This window comes from Balaenoptera ricei, chromosome 2 (genome assembly GCF_028023285.1).
Source record: "Balaenoptera ricei isolate mBalRic1 chromosome 2, mBalRic1.hap2, whole genome shotgun sequence".
Taxonomy (NCBI): Eukaryota; Metazoa; Chordata; class Mammalia; order Artiodactyla; family Balaenopteridae; genus Balaenoptera; species Balaenoptera ricei.
Window position 1 is genome coordinate 13773801 of NC_082640.1, and position 20416 is coordinate 13794216.

General features: G+C 36.4%; 1 protein-coding gene and 1 non-coding gene across 3 annotated transcripts in view; both read left to right on the top strand.

Moving 5' to 3' along the window:
• Window positions 1-20416, top strand: part of DNAJC1 (DnaJ heat shock protein family (Hsp40) member C1) — a 360201-nt gene that overhangs the window by 210633 nt on the left and 129152 nt on the right. For both annotated transcript variants that reach the window (XM_059911166.1, XM_059911157.1), the window contains exons 2-3: window positions 18557-18658; window positions 19158-19204. Coding sequence is in view for 1 of the 2 variants with exons in the window: in XM_059911157.1 (XP_059767140.1) it covers window positions 18557-18658; window positions 19158-19204 (149 nt within the window). In the remaining variant the exon portion in view is untranslated. The remainder of the gene's footprint in view (window positions 1-18556; window positions 18659-19157; window positions 19205-20416) is intronic.
• TRNAG-UCC (transfer RNA glycine (anticodon UCC)) lies at window positions 15663-15735 on the top strand. Its single transcript has one exon. It is a non-coding gene; the product is annotated as a tRNA-Gly (tRNA).

The following is a 20416-nucleotide window of genomic DNA, read 5'->3' on the forward strand; positions in this document are numbered from 1 at the left end:
TTCTTTTTAGACAATGCTGGATTAGAAAGAGGGTGGACTGAATATCCACTTTATATACCAGAGGAGCCATGATATTTGAAGCAACATATACTTTGAACAGAGTCCCGTAGAAGGGCCAAGAATAGGTTGCTTGGACTAGTATGAGGGGAGTGTTTGGACACCTGACAAATTATATAAAGAGGCTGAAGGAACGAAAATAATTGAGGTTTACCGTTAGATTTTTGGCTCTGGCTACTGAGTAGATAGTGGTGCCATATACCTAAAAGGAAAAACTGGGAAAGGAGGAAATTTGGGAGAACTGTATTATTTATGCTTTCTAGTGGGAACTTATAAAAACATAAATTGAAAGAATTGGTCTCTGTCTTCAGGGATTTACAATCCATACTATGAATAATTTAGAAATTTACTCTTGACAGTCCTTGAAGAAAAGGAAAAATGTAGTGGACTATTACACGTCTTTATTTGGAGATAAAGGTTTCACCCTAAAAAAGTGAGTTAATTTCAGAGATCCAAAGAAAAGCATTCATTATCATTCCATTGCATTTCCTGGTTTGCATGTTTATTTTACAAATTTATCAGCTTTCTTAAATGCTGTAAGAATTTGTATATTAAAATTAGAGGATGATATGAGAAAACAAACCTTCTATGTGGTAAATACAGTGGATTGGTTTCAACATTTATTCCTTCCTTCTGGTGTGCTTTACTGCACCAAGTGTGGAAAGTTAATAACTATGTGTTTCAAACTCACTTGCAGTTAAGTGTTCTGGATATAGTATAGCTTTGACCAGTTAGACATACTTTGGTAAATTTTGGAAGGTGGAAATCAGATGGAGGCGGTGCTTCTGCTGCTTTTGCATTTCTGTTAGTAGGCATGGGTGCCTATCTGTTTTTCCTTTGGTGTGGCATGGATTTGAAATCAACACTTTCATTGACTGTAGCCACCTTCTCACTTACCATGTCAGAGTGGAAGCATACCAGTGGGAAAATGGACAAACCGTTTAACAGTAGCAGTCAGTTGACTGTTCTCTAAGAGGTCCAGCTGTGGGCCTTGGGGACTATTCCCTGGGCTGACATTCAGGAGTTGGGGCTTCTGTCTTTGGGAAGAAGACTACCAGGAACAAGACATAGTCTGCAAGAACCACAGCAGAAAAAAGCCCTGTAAGGGGAACTGGTGCTCTGGTATTAAGAACCAATCTGTCTCTGAAAGGGAGTAAATGCAAAACTGATTAGGTGAAAGACAGATTTTGAAAGTTCCCGGTATCATATCTAGAACTTGTCTTGGCTGAGCTTTCAGATGAGATCGTTTGGCTCTGCTATTGGACAGTACAGGAGGCGGGGTCAGTGGAGAGGAAAGTAAAGTTGATATGTGAGAATATTCAGGATACAGAAACTGAGGTTTTAAGTGACTATCAAGGCACTTTGTGTCTGGTACGTTTTATTCACTTTCCCAAAGAACTAGCTTTTTTTCCTTTACGGTTTCATTACTTTCACCTTTTATGTTTATTTGTTCTTTCTTCCTATTTTCTTTTGTGTACTTTGTTGTTCTTTTTCTACTTTCTTAGGCTGGGCACTTCATTCATTTTCGGATTGTCTTGTTAAAAGAGTATTTAAAGCTACAAGTATTATCCTCTAAGTAGAGCTTTAGCTGTCATAGGTTTTGATATCAAATATTTTCCTTTTCATTAATTTCTAGGTAATATGTAATTTCAACTTTTATTTCTGCCTTGCTAAATTTTTTTTAAAACATACATTTGGTTCTGTCTCTCAAATCTCTTTAATATAGAACTGTCCATCCTGCTTTGTGCCCCTGCCATTGACCTCCCTTTCAAGATAAATTAGTTACAAAATATAGTCTAAGATAACTAATCTGGTTACCAGAAATGATGATTTTGTTTTGTGAATAGTTGATTTGATGTTCCTGCCAGCTCAGTCCCTCAGTAATTAGATATCAGAAGCAGCTGTCTCTTGAGGCTGCAGTATTTTGTTTATCTACATTTTGGAGAAGGCTTGCATTTTTAATCTTACGGGGAGGGCAGAGGTGTGTTCAACTTAAATAAACATGTTATTAATCCAAATTTATTTCGATGCAAGTTAAAAATAAGAGGATAGAATGCACTCCTCTTTTACTCTACTGGAAATTATCTGATTTGTCAACAAATTATTCTTACCAACCTTGACTCTCAAAATATAATAAGATGTATGTTCTATACGAGCATGAATAACTAAGATTTTGATATAAACTAGCCCTGTATTGGTTCCTATATATAGTTTAAGGCTAAGAAAAGTCAACTAAAGCTGTCATCTTACATAAATTTTAGTAGTTTTCTCCAAAGGCAATTGACTTTTAACAGTGATCTCCAGTGGAAGAACCCAAAGCTTCTCCCTGCTTCTTTTGTAGCAGGTCAACCATAGAAGCCCAGACTTAAAATTTATTATGAAGTAAACGACTTTATTATTTATTTATTTTTGCCATGAAAAATCATTTTTTAAAACATTTTCCTTTTTCAGTTTATTTTGATTTTTTTTCCAATTTATTTTGAATATTCTGTGAACCTGCATAAAATCCCGTAGTCCTGAAATTATGGTGAGCACAAGTTTCCTGTCTTATCTTCCTGGTCCTTAAATGCCTCCTTAAATGCCTCTATTATTTAATTCTTCTAGTGATAAATGTGCTTGTATCCAGGCACATAGTTTTTTGTTTATTTTTTGTTGTTGTTGGCTTTTTGGGGGGGGTGGAGGGTGGGAGTGGACTATAAATTTAAGTGCAAAGGCCAGAGTAAAGAGGACGACGTCATTATCAAGAGTTCAGCTTGAGCTTTTTACTCAGTAATATCAGATGAGAAAATGACCCAAGGACTTAGAAAGATTGCATGGAATTACTAAGTTTGAGGCAGTTGACCTTGGATAATAACATTACAGAAATTAAGATACCCAGATGTCAACCAGAGTTTGAAGTTCTTCACCTGTGTGCCTAAATATATAGTTTGGATAACTATAGCCTTCCCTTTTTACTGAATCTGATATATGGTCTTCTCTTGGATTTAATATTCTTGAGTTTTTTCAAGGCAATAAGAAGTTTTATTAAGAACAGTTTACTAAAGATTGGTTCAAGATGACGGAGTAGAAGGACATGCTCTCATTCCCTCTTGCGAGAACACTGGAATCACAACTAACTGCTGACCAATCATCAACAGGAAGACACTGGAACTCACCAAAAAAGATACCCCACATCCAAAGACAAAGGAGAAGCCACAATAAGACGGTAGGAGGGGCGCAATCACAATAAAATCAAATCCCATAACTGCTGGGTGGGTGACCCACAAACTGGAGAACACTTATACCACAGAAGTCCACCCACTGGAGTGAAGGTTCTGAGCCCCACGTCAGGCTTCAGAACCTGGGGGTCCAGCAACGGGAGGAGGAATTCCTAGAGAATCAGACTTTGAAGGCTAGCGGGATTTGATTGCAGGACTTTGACAGGACTGGGGGAAACAGAGACTCCACTCTTGGAGGGCACACACAAAGTAGTGTGTGCATGGGGACCCAGGGAAAGGAGCAGTGACCCCATAGAGACTGAACCAGACCTACTTGGTAGTGTTGGAGGGTCTCCTGCAGAGGCGGGGGGTGGCTGTGTCTCACCGTGAGGACAAGGACACTGGCAGCAGAAGTTCTGGGAAGTACTCCTTGGCGTGAGCCCTCCCAGAGTCCGCCATTAGCCCCACCAAAGAGCCCGGGTAGGCTCCAGTGTTGGGTCGCCTCAGGCCAAACAACCAACAGAGGGGGGACACAGCCCCACCCATCAGCAGGCAAGCAGATTAAAGTTTTACTGAGCTCTGCCCACCAGAGCAACAGCCAGCTCTACCCACCACCAGTCCCTCCCATCAGGAAACTTGCACAAGCCTCTTAGATAGCCTCATCCACCAGAGGGCAGACAGCAGAAGCAAGAAGAACTACAATCCTGCAGCCTGTGGAACAAAAACCACGTTCATAGAAAGACAGACAAGATGAAAAGGCAGAGGTCTATGTACCAGATGAAGGAACAAGATAAAACCCCAGAAAAACAACTAAATGAAGTGGAGATAGGCAACCTTCCAGAAAAAGAATTCAGAATAATGATAGTGAAGATGATCCAGGACCTTGGAAAAAGAATGGAGGCGAAGATCGAGAAGATGCAAGAAATGTTTAACAAAGACCTAGAAGAATTAAACAACAAACAGAGATGAACAATACAATAACTGAAATGAAAAATACAGTAGAAGGAATCGATAGCAGAAAAACTGAGGCAGAAGAACGGATAAGTGACCTGGAAGACAGAATGGTGGAATTCACTGCTGCGGAACAGAATAAAGAAAAAAGAATGAAAAGAAATGAAGACAGCCTAAGAGACCTCTGGGACAACATTAAACGCAACAACATTCACATTATAGGGGTCCCAGAAGGAGAGAGAGAAAGGACCAGAGAAAATATTTGAAGAGATTATAGTTGAAAAATTTCCTAACGTGGGAAAGGAAATAGCCACCCAAGTCCAGGAAGCACAGAGAGTCCCATACAGGATAAACCCAAGGAGAAACATGCCGAGACACATAGTAATCAAATTGGCAAAAATTAAAGACAAAGAAAAATTATTGAAAGCAGCTAGGGAAAAATGACCAATAACATACAAGGGAACTCCCATAAGGTTAACAGCCGATTTCTAAGCAGAAACTCTACAAGCCAGAAGGGAGTGGCATGATATACTTAGAGTGATGAAAGGGAAAAACCTACAACCAAGATTACTCTACCCAGCAAGGATCTCATTCAGATTCAATGGAGAAATCAAAAGCTTTACAGACAAGCAAAAGCTAAGAGAATTCAACACCACCAAACCAGCTCTACAACAAATGCTAAAGGAACTTCTCTAAGTGGGAAACACAAGAGAAGAAAAGGACCTACAAAAACAAACCCAAAACGATTAAGAAAATGGTCATAGGAATATACATATTGGTAATTACCTTAAACGTGAATGGATTAAATGCTCCAACCAAAAGACACAGGTTTGCTGAATGGATACAAAAACAAGACCCATCTATATTCTATATGCTGTCTACAAGAGACCCACTTCAGACCTAGGGACACGTACAGACTGAAAGTGAGGGGTTGGAAAAAGTTATTCCATTCAAATGGAAATCAAAAGAAAGCTGGAGTAGCAATGCTCATATCAGATAAAATAGACTTTAAAATAAAGAATGTTACAAGAGACAGTGAAGGACACTACATAATGATCAAGGGATCAATCCAAGAAGAAGATATAACAATTATAAATATATATGCACCCAACATAGGAGCACCTCAATACATAAGGCAACTGCTAACAGCTATAAAAGAGGAAATCGACAGTGACACACTAATAGTGGGAGACTTTTAACACCTCACTTACACCAATGGACAGATCATCCAAGCAGAAAATTCATAAGGAAACACAAGCTTTAAATGACACAATAGACCAGATAGATGTAGTTGATATTTATAGGACATTCCATCCAAAAACAGCAGATTACACTTTCTTCTCAAGTGCGCATGGAACATTCTCCAGGATAGATCACATCTTGAGTCACAAATCAAGCCTCAGTAAATTTAAGAAAATTGAAATCATATCAAGCATCTTTTCTGACCACAACGCTATGAGATTAGAAATGAATTACAGGGAAAAAAACGTAAAAAACACAAACACATGGAGGCTAAACAATACGTTACCAAATAACCAAGAGATCACTGAAGAAATCAAAGAGGAAATCAAAAAATACCTAGAGACAAATGACAATGAAAACACGACGATCCAAAACCTATGGGATGCAGCAAAAGAAGTTCTAAGAGGGAAGTTTATAGCTATACAAGCCTCAAGAAACAAGACACATCTCAAATAAACAATCTAACCTCACACCTAAAGGAACTACAGAAGAAGAACAAACAAAACCCAAAGTTAGCAGAAGGAAAGAAATCATAAAGATCAGAGCAGAAATAAATGAAAAAGAAACAAAGAAAACCATAGCAAAGATCAGTAAAACTAAAAGCTGGTTCTTTGAGAAGATAAACAAAATTGATAAACCATTAGCCAGACTCATCAAGAAAAAGAGGGAGAGGACTCAATAAAATTAGAAATGAAAAAGGAGAAGTTACAACAGACACCACAGAAATACAAAGCATCCTAAGAGACTACTACAAGCAACTCTATGCCAATAAAATTGACAACCTGGAAGAAATGGACAAATTCTTAGAAAGGTATAACCTTCCAAGACTGAACCAGGAAGAAATAGAATATATGAACAGACCAATCACAGGTAGTGAAATTGAAACTGTGATTAAAAATCTTCCAACAAACAAAAGTCCAGGACCAGATGGCTTTACAGGTGAATTCTATCAAACATTTAGAGAAGAGCTAACACCCATCCTTCTCAAACTGTTCCAAAAAATTGCAGAGGAACAAACACTCCCAAACTCATTCTATGAGGCCACCATCACCCTGATACCAAAACCAGACAAAGATACTACAAAAAAAGAAAATTACAGGCCAATATCACTGATGAATATAGATGCAAAAATCCTCGGCAAAATACTAGCAAACAGAATCCAACAACACATTAAAAGGATCATACACCATGATCAAGTGGGATTTATCCCAGGGATGCAAGGATTCTTCAGTGTATGCAAATCAATCAATGTGATACACCATATTAACAAACTGAAGGAGAAAAACCATATGATCATCTCAATAGATGCAGGAAAAGCTTTTGACAAAATTCAACACCCACTTATGATAAAAACTCTCCAGAAAGTGGGCATAGAGGGAACCTACCTCAACATAATAAAGGCCATATATGACAAACCCACAGCAAACATCATTCTCAATGGTGAAAAACTGAAAGCATTTCCTCTAAGATCAGGAACAAGACAAGGATGTCCACTCTCACCACTATTCAACATAGTTTTGGAAGTCCTAGCCACGGCAATCAGAGAAGAAAAAGAAATAAAAGGAATACAAATTGGAAAAGAAGAAGTAAAACTGTCACTGTTTGCAGATGACAGGATACTATACATAGAGAATCCGAAAGATGCCACCAGAAAGCTACTAGAGCCAATCAATGAATTTGGTAAAGTTGCAGGATACAATATTAATGCACAGAAATCTCTTGCATTCTTATACACTAATGATGAAAAATCTGAAAGTAAAATTAAGAAAACACTCCCATTTACCACTGCAACAAAAAGAATAAAATACCTAGGAATAAACCTACCTAAGGAGACAAAAGACCTGTATGCAGAAAACTATAAGACACTGATGAAAGAAATTAAAGGTGATACAAACAGATGGAGAGATATACCATGTTCTTGGATTGGAAGAGTCAACATTGTGAAGATGACTATACTACCCAAAGCAATCTACAGATTCAATGCAATCCCTATCAAATTACCAATGGCATTTTTCACAGAACTAGAACAAAGAATTTCACAATTTGTATGGAGACACAAAAGACCCCAAATAGCCAAAGTAATCTTGAGAAAGAAAAACAGAGCTGGAGGAATCAGGCTCCTGGACTTCAGACTATAAGCTACAGTAATCAAGACAGTATGGTACTGGCACAAAAACAGAACTATAGATCAATGGAACAGGATAGAAAGCCCAGAGATAAACCCACGCACATATGGTCAACTAATCTATGACAAAGGAGGCAAGGATATACAATGGAGGAAAGACAGTCTCTTCAATAAGTGGTGCTGGGAAAACTGACAGCTACATGTAAAAGAATGAAATTAGAACACTCCCTAACACCATACACGAAAATAAACTCAAAATGGATTCGAGACCTAAATGTAAGACCGAACCCTATAAAACTCTTAGAGGAAAACATAGGCAGAACACTCTGTGGCATAAATCACAGCAAGATCTTTTTTGATCCACCTCCTAGAGTAACGGAAATAAAAACAAAAATAAACAAATGGGACCTAATGAAACTGCAAAGCTTTTGCACAGCAAAGGAAACCATAAACAAGACGAAAAGACAACCCTCAAAATGGGAGAAGATATTTGCAAACGAATCAACAGACAAAGGAGTAATCTCCAAAATATATAAACAGCTCATGCAGCTCAATATTAAAGAAACAAACAACCCAATCCAAAAATGGGCAGAAGACCTAAACAGACATTTCTCCAAAGAAGACATACAGATGGCCAAGAAGCACATGGAAAGATGCTCAGCATCACTAATTATTAGAGAAATGCAAATCAAAACTACAATGAGGTATCACCTCACACCAGTTAGAATGGGCATCGTCAGAAAATCTTCAAGCAACAAATGCTGGAGAGGGTGTGGAGAAAAGGGAACCCTCTTGCACTGTTGGTGGGAATGTAAATTGATACAGCCATTATGGAGAACAGTATGGAGGTTCCTTAAAAAACTAAAAATAGGGCTTCCCTGGTGACGCAGTGGTTGAGAATCTGCCTGCTAATGCAGGGGACATGGGTTCGAGCCCTGGTCTGGGAAGATCCCACATGCCGTAGAGCAACTGGGCCCGTGAGCCACAGCTACTGAGCCTGCGCGTCTGGAGCCTGTGCTCCGCAACGAGAGGCCGCGATAGTGAAGAGGCCCGCGCACCGCGATGATGAGTGGCCCTCGCTTGCTGCAACTGGAGAAAGCCCTCGCACAGAAAGGAAGACCCAACACAGCCAAAAATAAATATAAAAATAAATAAATAAGACCTGGTGCAAACAAATAAATATTTAAAAAAAAAAACAAAAACTAAAAATAGAATTACCATATGACCTAGCAATCCCACTACTGGGCATATACCCAGAGAAAACCATAATTCAAAAAGACACATGCACCCCAATGTTCATTGCAGCACTATTTACAATAGCCAGGTCATGGAAGCAACCTAAATGCCCATCGACAGACGAATAGATAAAGAAGATGTGGCACATATATACAATGGAATATTACTCAGCCATAAAAAGGAACGAAATTGGGTCCTTTGTTAAGACGTGGATGGATCTAGAGACTGTCATACAGAGTGAAGTAAGTCAGAAAGAGAAAAGCAAATATCGTATATTAACACATATATGTGGAATCTAGAAAAATGGTCCCGATGAACCGGTTTGCAGGACAGAAATTGAGACACAGATGTAGAGAACAAACGTATGGACACTAAGGGGGGAAAGCGGCGGGGGGTGTGGGTGGTGGTGTGCTGAATTGGACGATTGGGATTGACATGTATACACTGATGTGTATAAAATGGATGAATAATAAGAACCTGCTGTTTAAAAAAATAAAATTAAATTGAAAAAAAAAAAAAAGAACAGTTTACTTTGGTCAGATTCTGGATAAGGTCTTCTCATTTTTGTTTTGTTAACCACCTGGCAGACCTAAAAAGAGGTGGGTCTCAAATTTGCAAAGACACTGTAAATAGAATGAGTTTTAGATTATTGGCAATCCACTGATATAAATCGGGTCAACAAACTACACTCCATGGGCCAAAACCAGACACTAACTGTTGCTGAAAATAAAATTTCACTGGATCACCACAACACCCATTTGTTGATGTGTCGTCTGTGGCTGCTTTCTCACTACAATGGCAGAGCTGAATAACTGCAGCAGAGACTTTTTGGCCTGCAAAGCCTCCAGTATTTACTATCTGGCCCTTTACAGAAAATGTTTGCCAATCCCTGATATAAAGTAAAATAAGAAACCCCTCTTGGACCACCTAAGACAGAATTTTCAGTGTTCTTACCTTGCAAAGCTTTTATGAGGATAGATTGGGTTTATTTTGTTCACTACCGTGTCCTCAATGGTGGTAAGTAGTAGGTACGCAATAAATATTGTCAAATCAATAAATAAAAACCATCCAAATTCATTTTACTCTTCTCAGTTCCTTAGTACTCACGGTCTGAAGCACAAATCCAAATAAACTGCAAGTCAGGTTTGCTAAGTGTTAAAATGAAAGAGAAATAGTGACTTTCTAGCCTACGTATTATAACAGTTTTCATTTACTCAACACTACTATGTGCCAGATACTATAATCACATTATGTACATATATGTATGTGTGTATATATATTTACATATATGTATATATATTTAGGTGTTGTAACATTATTATTTCTATTTTATAGATGAGAACTTGAGACTTAGAGTAGGTAAATTGTCCAAAATCACATAGCTAGTAAGTGGCTTAGTTATTTTCAAGCCCATCTTCATCCTAAGCATCATAGTAAGTGGAAAGGGGCTAACTCTAATATAATCTAGAATACGAGTAAAATTTCTCTGAGATTTGTCCCACATCTAACATCCTAACCAGATCTGTTCAAAAGTAAATTAGATAAGAAGTTTTTCATTTAGTGTATCTACCTCTAGAAGAGTGTTCACTGGGAACAATGAATACATTTTAAACATCTCTGGGTTGAGCTATATCAGACCACTACCAATCCTGCTTTTCAGACTCCCAGAGATAGCTGGCTCCATTTTGATGTGTATAGCTTAACTTACATTAGAAGATAATCAAGGAGTGGCCATAGGATATGCAGAAAATAGTCTTTAATTCTAGAAGAGGTAGCATGGGAGGTGAGACTAAATTTCTGTCAGGAAATTTCTGCTACCTAGAATCTATCTAACATTTTGGCAGATTACTAAGCCTTAGTGTAAGCCCCAGTTTCCTCATTAAAATAAAGATAATAATTATACCTATCACCAAGGGTTGTAAAAATCAAGGGAATTAACATATATTGTGGCTAGAATGGCGCCTAGCACATAGCGTGCAATAAAGATAATTCTGCATTGTTTCAATTTTTAAAAATTGAGATATTCATGAAACATAAAATTCACCATTTTAACCATTTTAAGTGTACAATTCCATGATTTCTAGTGTATTCACAATGTTGTTCAGCCATCATCTAATTCCAGGACATTTTCAGCACCCCGAAAAGAAACTCTGTGTGTATTAAGCAGTCACTCCTCATTCCCCTCTCTCCCCAGCCCCTGGGAACAACTGATTTGCTTTCAGTATCAATAGATTTGTACATAAAGGACAAATGGACAGTTAAAATGGAATCATGAAATACATGGCTTTCTGTGTCTGGCTTTTCTCATTTAGCATCGGGTTTTCAAGATTCATTCATGTTGTAGCATATATCAGTACTTCATTCCTTTTATGTCTGAGTAATATTCATTGTATTGATATACCTATACCACATTTTGTTTATCCATTCATCAGTTAGTGGACGTTGGGTTGTTTCTACTTTTTGGCTATTGTAAATAGTATTGCTGTGAACATTTGTGTACAAGCATTTGTTTGAACACCAGTTTTCATTCTCTTCATTAAATACCTAGGAATATAATTAAAAGGTTATATGGTAACTCTGTGCTTATTTTTTTAAGGAACCACCAAACTTGCACAGTGGCTGCAAAGTTTTAAATTCTGATTAAGTACAATTTGTATATTTTTTCTTTTGTTGCCTGTTCTTTTAATATCGTAGCTAAGAATCCATTGTAAAAATCCAAGGTCGTATAGATTTACCTCTGTGTTTTCTTCTAAGAGTCTTACAGTTTTAGCTCTTATATTTGGGACTTTGATTTATTTCAAGTTAGTTTTTTTATATCGTGTGAGATAAGGGTCCAACTTCTTTCTGTCTTTTTTTTTTTTTGCATGTGGATATCCAGTTATCTCAACATCATTTGTTGAAAAGACTGTTCTTTCTCTATTGGCTGATGTTGGCACCCTTGTTGAAAATCAGTTTGACCATAGATGAATAGGTTTATTTTTGGATTCTGAATTCTTATATTGAGCTGTATGTCTATCCATATGTCATAACCACACTGTCTTGATGACTATAGCCTTGTAGTAAGTTTTGAAATCAGGACATATGAATCTTCCAACTTTGTTTTCAGGGTATTGTAGCTATTCTGGGTCCCTGGCATTTCCCTATGAATTTTAGGATAAGCATGTAAATTTCTGCAAAATGCCAGGTGGGATTTTGATAGGGATTGCATTGAATCTGTGGATCAACTTGCGAATTATTGCCATTTTAATATTGTCTTCCAGTCCATGAACATAGATGCCTCTCCATTTATTAAGACCTTCTTTCATTTCTTTCAGCAGTGTTTTATAGTTCATAGTGTACAAATGTTACACTTCTTTTGTTAAACTTATTCCAAAGTATTTTATTTGTATTTATGCTATTGTCAAGGATTTGTTTTCTTAGTTTCATTTTTGGATGTTTAATTGCTAGTATGTAGAAATACAGCTGATCTTTATATATTGATGTTGTATCCTACAACTTAATACATTTACTTCTTAGCTCTAATACTTGTTCTGTGATGCTTTAGGATTTACCATGTATAGGATCATGTCATCTGTGAATAGAGAGAGTATTAATTCTTCCATTCTAATTTGGATGCCTTTTATTTCTTTTTCTTGACTAATTGCTCAGGGCAGAACAGATATCCCTCTTACTACTGATCTTGGGGAAAAGGTTTCAGACTTCACCATTTAGGTAGGAGGTTACCTGTGGGTTTTTCATAGATGCCATTTATCAACTTGAGAAAGTTTCCTTCTAGTCCTAGTTTGTTGAGTGTTTTGTTATTAAATGGTGTTGGATATGCTTTTTCTGCATCAACTGAGATGGCTATGTGGTTTTTTGTTCTTCATTTAATTAATATGATATATTGATTGGTTTTCATGCACTGAAACACCCTTGCATTCATAGGATAAATCTCACTTGGTCATGGTATGTAATCCTTTTTATATGCAGCTGGATTCAGTTTACTAGAAGTTTGCTGAGGAATTTTTGCATCTGTATTAATAAGGAATATTGATCTATAGTTTTCTTTCTTGAGGTGTTTTTCTGGTTTTGGTATCCTTCCTCCTAATGTCTCCTAATGTCTCCTTTGGTATCCTTCCTCCTAAACTCTCCTAATGAAGAGTTTAAAGAGGATTGTGATTTCTTCAAATGTTTGACACAATTTAGTAGTGAAAGTCATCTGGTTTTGAGGTTGCGGGCTTTTCTTTTTAGGACATTGGGTTTTTTTGGTTTTTATTAACTGATCAATCTCTTTACTTGTTATAGGTCTATTCATTTTTTCTGTTTCTTCATGAGTCAGTTTGTGTGTTTCTAGAGATTTGTCTATTTCATCTGGGTTTCCTAATTGGCATACAATTGTTCACAGTATTCTTAGTGTACTATTTGATTTGCTTTTTGTTTCTTTTACAGTAGATCTTTATTTTCTTAGTGTTTGCCATGGAGATTACAATTAACATGTTAATTTATAGAAATCTAGTTTGAATTAATAGCAAGTTAGTTTCAATCGTATAAAAAATTTGGCTCCTGTATAGCTGTGTTCCCCTTCCTTATGTAGTTATTGTCACAGATTACATCTATATACATGTATGCACATAGACATAGATCTATATTATCATTTTATTTGAGACATAGACATTTATTATTTAAGACATTTAAGACATTTATTATTATTGCTTTAATAGTTGTCTTTTAAATCATATAAAAAATTGGAGTTACTAACTAGAAATACATGAATATTGACTTTTATATTTATCTATATAGTTATCTTTATCAGTGTTCTTTATTTCTTTGTATGAATTGAGTATTCAATTCAATACCCTGGTATTTTTTTCTTTCAGCCTGAAGGACTCTCTGCAGCACTTTTTGTAGAGCAAGTCTACTAGAAATGAATTCTTATCTTTTGTTTAATTGGAATATCTTAATTTCTCTTTCTTTTTTGAGGAATAGCTTTGCTGGATATAGAATTCTTGCTTAATAGATTTTTTAAAGCACTTTGAATATGTCATTCCATTAACTTCTGGCCACCATGGTTTCTGATAAGAAATTAGCTGTTAATGTTTTTGAGAATTCCTTGTACATAATGATCACTCTGCTGTTCTCAGGATTCTCTGTGTCTTTGAACAGTTTGAGTGGAATGTTTCTAGGTGTGGATTTCTTTGTGTTTACCCTACTTAGGATTTGTTGAGATTTCTTGGATGTGTATATTCATGTCTTTTATCAAATTTTAGAAGTTTTCAGTCTTTTTTTTTTTTTTTTTTTTGCCCTTTTCTCTATTCTCCCTCTTGGACTCTTATTAAATGTATGTTGGTATACTTGGTGGTGTCCCACAGATCTCTTAGGCTCTGTTCATTTTTCTTCATTTTTTTTCTTCTTTTTGCTCCTCTTATTGGAAACTCTCATTGACCTATCTTCAAGTTCATAGATGTTTTTCTCCTACCTGCTCAAATCTGCTTTTGAGCCCCTCTAGTGATTTTTTAAATTTCAGTTATTGTATTTTTCAAGTCCAGAATTTTTCTTTGGTTCCTTTTAAAATTTTATGTCTCTGTTGATATTCTCAATTTGGTGAGACATCATTCTTGTTCTTTCTATTAGTTCTTTGTACATGCTCTTGAGCATATTTAAAACAGTTGATCTAAAATCTTTCTCCAGTAAATCCAGTGTCTGGTCTTCATCAGGGACAATTTCTGTTAATTTCTTTTTTCTGTGTGTGTGGGCCATACTTTCTTGTTTCTTTGCATCCTTCATAATTTTTAATGAGTACTGGACATTTTGAATATATAATGTAATTAGATTATTTTACCTCATCAGGGTTTTGTTTGTTTGTTTTTTTCTGCCTGTGGTTGGTGTTGTTTGTTTGTCTAGTGATTTTTCTGAACTAATTTTGTAAAGTGTATATTCTTTGCCATGTGTGGCCACTGACATCTGTTTGATTAGCTTAGGGGTCAGCTAATGATTCAACAGAGATTTCCTTAAAGGTTTGGGACCAGAAACAAACAAACAAACAAAAAAAACCTCAAAATCTTTGGCAGTGGGTCCTGTGTATATGTTGGGGCATGCCTTCAACACTCAGCTAGGCAGTTTACAACTCACCCTTAGACTTCATCTGCTACTTGTATACAGCCTAAAGCTCAGCCAGAAGTGAGAATTTAGGGCCGTCTCAGGTGTTTTTGAGCAGCTACTCCGCCTTGGGCACACACATGTGGGTCTTCTGGTGGGAGCATTTCAAATCCCATATTCCCCAAAGCATCTCACTTTCCAGTTTTTCCTCCTAAGCTTTTTGATGTGTCTATTGTTTACCCCAGCTGCCATCCCTTGCCTCATTTGGCACCTGCTGATAAATTTGCCGTTAAATGTTTTTGACAAATGTCCTGAACAGTTGCCTCTCTGCACTGGGGGAGATCTGAGCTTGGTGAAATAAAGGTAAGCCCTTTACACAGTCTGTCAGGGAACCAAAAGACAGGCCAGAACAAGCAGCCACAGTTCTTGGAGGACAAAGTCCACTTTGCTTACTCTAACACTAGGAACCCACACCAGTAACTCAGATTGGCATCTTCAGGACCCTTACTGCAAATTAGCTACCTTTTGCTTGACTAAGTGCTTGACTGATTGCTGGAATCCTTTGACTAGTTTGAAGAGTTCAGATAAAGTTGATTCTGACAGGTTTTGCCAGGTTATTTGCTGTTTCTCTTCAGGGACAGGCCCTTGGAGTTCCCTACTCTGCAACTTTCATTGATGTCTCATCACATTTTTTTTCAATTTTGACAAACATATTATTTTCATAGGTTGTTGTTGTGTTTTTTGTTTGTTTTTTTTTTAATAAAGAATGACCAGGGACTTCCCTGGTGGTCCAGTGGTTAAGACTCTGCACTTCCAATGCAGGGGGCACAGGTTCGATCCCTGGTCAGGGAACTAAGATCCCACATGCTGTGTGGCACACCCCCCCCCAAAAAAAACAAAAAGAATGACCGTATATATCTCTTCTTTACAGGGGTCATCCAAGTATTATGATAATTCATGTCCAGCTTGCCAAAAAACCATATCACATTTAGAAGGAAAGAATCCTGGCAGTTGAACCCTGTAGATCTTCTGATGTCAACAGTGTTAAAGATGGCCAGTTCACCCATAGTCCTATCAAAAATTTTTCTCTGAAAGCCAGAGAGATAAAACGTCTAATTCACTGTGTATGTGAGATGAATGTTCTAACATTCAGGTCTCTAGTAGAAATACGATGTAAAATGTGCCATAAAAGCCAACATATATCAGGATCTTTACCTTTAAAACTGCAGTCGACCATATTCCGTTGTAGTTGTATGGATGTTTTCCACATAGTTTATCAGCTCAGTGGGATTGTAGCAGTTGTTCTCACTGCCTTCCCAAAAGCTTTAGCCCTTGTGAAGTGGCTCAGATGAAATCTACTAACTGAATCTAAAGAATCCACATACAGAGCTATGATTCTGATGCAATATTTTCTGGGTTTGAATTCTGTTTTCCTCCATTTGCCAGTAGTATGAACTTGAGCAAATTACTTCTTTTTGCCTCACTTACCTCATCAGTAAAATGGGCCTGCTAACAACTGTGCTTATCTTATAGCTTTGTTATGAGGATAAAATAAGTTAAGATTCATTAAGTAATTAACTAAAATTTAATACATACATAAGCTAGTTTGAGGTGCAACTTGTCTAGAGCATGTCTTTTAGATAGGGAAACCTCTGAGTTTTTCAGTTCTGTCCACTTAGCATGAAACTAATAAGTTCTTTCCACTTATTAGTGAAATAAACATACTGGGCAGATTCTCAAGAGGAAAATAGTCAGGCAGTATTTCTGTGTAGCCTGAGAGGCCCATTCCTAAGTCAGGAGAGAACTGTCTGTATCTACAGCTGGATGCAAAACAAAAACATAAAGTTGGAGAACAGCATCGTATCGTGTGATGGTTTGGGGGACAAGGAGGATGGACCAAGATAGTGGGATATAAAGCTAAAAAGACTGGAAAAGACAGATGATGAAGGTTCTTGGGCATTACTGAAGGGTTTGAAATAGGAGAGCCATCTGGCCACATTTACCCTTACGGTATATACTGCAGCAGAAAAACGGAGGATTGGGGTCAGCTTGCCAAGACTGGAAGGAGGGAAATGTCTTAGGTGACTGTTATGTAAGTCATAGATGTTCCATAATGAGCATGTATTAATTTTGTAACATAAGCAAATTCATACACTCTTATTTTGTAAGAAATCTACTTTTGGAATTTCTCTGTGATAGAGTCCCAATTTAATAAAATCTAAAATTAAAGTCCCAATTAGAGAATGAGAATTCATTTCACACTTGACCTCTTTGCTCAACAAAATCTCCATCACAGAGTTTCAGTAAATAATCATCCTTTTCTGCTACATGCTACCTATCATTTAAGTATAAGGAACACATCAATTCCATTGAGCAAATGAGAATGGAAATTATAACCATATTACCTGTGAAACTTACTCTGCTCATTTTATAGCTCCTCAGCCCTCCACAAGTCAGAAAAATATTCACACCTAAGTTGAAACTTTAAAGTAGAGTGATTGCCTGGAGCAATAAGCCCCAGAAAATTGGTAATGAAAGTATTGGTTTATAAAAGAGAGCTTGGCAGACTAATTGTAGTCTCACTTTGCCTCTTTCCATCTCTGTTTCTTTAACAGCTATTTAGTCCCAGGTACACAGACTTTTGTTATGTTTTGTTTTTTTAGTCATTTGAACTTTTTAGTAAATCAGTTTTAGGAATTAATTGAACAAATACTCAGCTAAAAAACAAGATACAATTTAATAAGCAACTTTATCCTCATTTTGCCCCACTATGAATGTTCGTTTTTGCAGTAACTTTTAAATTTAGTGGAGATCAAGTTTTATACCCAACTTAACAGTGTGTTCTTTGTTATTGTCATGTATTTTTTACATGTAAAATGATGTTCTCTGAGTTTACATGTACACACGGGATTACATAAAATTCAATTTTAATATCCACTTAATCCAAAGTACTCTTCCTCAACTATCATGACCTTTTAAAATATATTTAAACTATATTAGTAATACATAAATAGTGGGCAAATTTATTTCTGGAAATCAGACTATGGAAACTGGACAGCATTGAAAATAACTTATAAAGTACTAAAAAAAAAAGTTAATGACAATATACATAACTATTTCTAATTATAATTATTTTGGGTAAATGCAAAGTTAACTGCCTTCAAATAGGCATACTTTTTGACATGTGAAATTGAGATTCCATAGGTTGTTGCTTCATGGTAAATTCAATATAAATAGCAATGAAGGAACCACATATGGTAAGCCTGGGCTTCAGACATTGGCTTTAGGATTCTCAGATAAATAAAGACCTTCCTTGAAGGCACACGGATGTATTAATTTTTAATTTGTTTCTTTTTGATCTCTTAATTACTGAAAAAGATTTATTGGTTAATTTTAGGAAGGCAAGTGTTTGAAAAGTTTTGCCAAATACTGTCTTCTTTAAATGAATGTATGGTAATGAAAAGTTAAGAGGAGAGCCAAATTAGATTGAATAATTGTTCAGTCATGTGGGTCAGGCTAGTTGCATAGCCTGGTTGTTAGACTGATTGCTCAAATTACATTGCCTGGGGTCCTGCACTTGGTTGGCTGTCTTCTCAGATCTTAACAAGGTTCTGGGAATTTCTTTTACTGACAAAGTTTGCTTTGTGTTTTTCCCCTCCCCCCACCCCCCCAGGATGCTTCATCTGCAGACATTAGAAAAGCATATCGTAAGCTTTCACTAACTTTGCATCCAGACAAGAATAAAGATGAAAATGCAGAAACTCAGTTTAGACAAGTAAGTGAAATATGCTGTTATTGTATATGTATTTTTGTGATAATTTATAAATAAATGTTTATGGTAGAAACAGTAACCTACATGTAGAATATTTCCATTTAAAATGAGATTGTAGTTTAGAAATATAATGTATACGTATTTATTCAGTTTTTTTACAAAATATGCTTTTACCAACATTTTTTTATATTAGAATCTCTAAATTCCTGGGGGTCATAATTGTCATAATTTTCTTGTCTAAATTAAAGTTTTTGCTTTTAAAAATCACATGTTAAGATAATTATTAGTTTTGCATCTTTCAAAAAGATTTATTTTGGTATCAAGCCTTTTTTAACCTCTTAAGGTGCTACCAAAACCGTAAAATGTTACTTATAATTAAGATTTTATCTGTTCATTGTATATATGAGTACGTGGGGTTTTTGCATGTGAATTATAGTGTGTTCGTCTCCCTAAGTGATTTCCTATAGTTGAGATTATTTTTAAAGTAATGCTTCTGTTTTAGTTGGTGGCCATTTATGAAGTTTTAAAGGATGATGAACGAAGGCAGAGGTGAGTGTTCATCTGCTTTTGAATTAAGATGTTATACTTTGATGTCTCAGTTTATAAAGGAGAGAATTGTCTCGTTAAACATTTTATTATGTTAGTATTTTATTTTCGTTCCTTTCAAGATGTGCATTGTTTTTAAAATGTATGTTTATAGGAGAGTTAATTTCTATTGAAAATATTCACTAGGTTGATTCAGTACTTATAGACTTCAGGATCATGGCTTCATTAGCTAATATTTTTAACGTGAGTATCTATGCTCTGGGAAATAAAATTCCACTTGACTTCAAACAAATGCCTATTCATTTTTGATATATGAGTAATTGCTCCTATCTGCGCTTGGGGGGCTTTCCCCCCCCTCTATTTCTTAAATGTTTTGCAATTAGGCGATTAGTGATATTCAAGTTATTACCATTTCTTGGTGTTTCCTCATCCTCAAAATAATAAAGCCAATTTGTGAGTGAGAGAACAGACTTGTATAAGTCTGTAGAAGATAGGAGTAGAAGAAAAATATTTGCTTCTTTCTCCTATTTCTTTGGCCTCCATCCCTTCCCTTCCTCTGCTCCAGTGATTCTGTGTTTAGGGTCGAACGTCAGAGAAGAGGCAGCTACCTCACTCTGAGACTTCTCTGGGCCTCTTTCAGCAGAGTAGTAATGTATTTATACAGTGGTTTATATGCTAGTGACTTAAGAGGAGATTGCAGAGAGACCCCCCTTCCTCTGTTCTTCCGAATGTGTGGAAGGTAGACACTACTGTGACCGGTTTCAGAGTTTTTTTAAGTCAGACCCACGGTAAGAAATACATTTTGCATCATGCTTCAGGACACACACACACACACACACACACACACACATACACACAGACACAACTGAAACAAAAATTTGACAAAACACTTCTTATTGTGTGTGAAACAGACTGATGTTTTCTATTCTAGGCTAGTCTAGACCAGTCTTCTTTCTTTTTAAAAACAATGCTGATTGTGGTCCACTAAGTTGATTTCAGGAGATACTAGTGAGCTACAATCTGTAGTTTGAAAATAGTGCTTTACAGTAAGAGTACCTTTAAAGAAAAAAAGTAGGTATTTGAGATTTTAGGCTAAAGCCAGCCTAAATATCTGTATCTCTCTATGGAGGCTAATATATCTTAAAGATAATCCAAAAAAGTATGCAATGTGACCTTCTGAATCTTTCTTCAAATGTATTACCTGGAATTATTCTG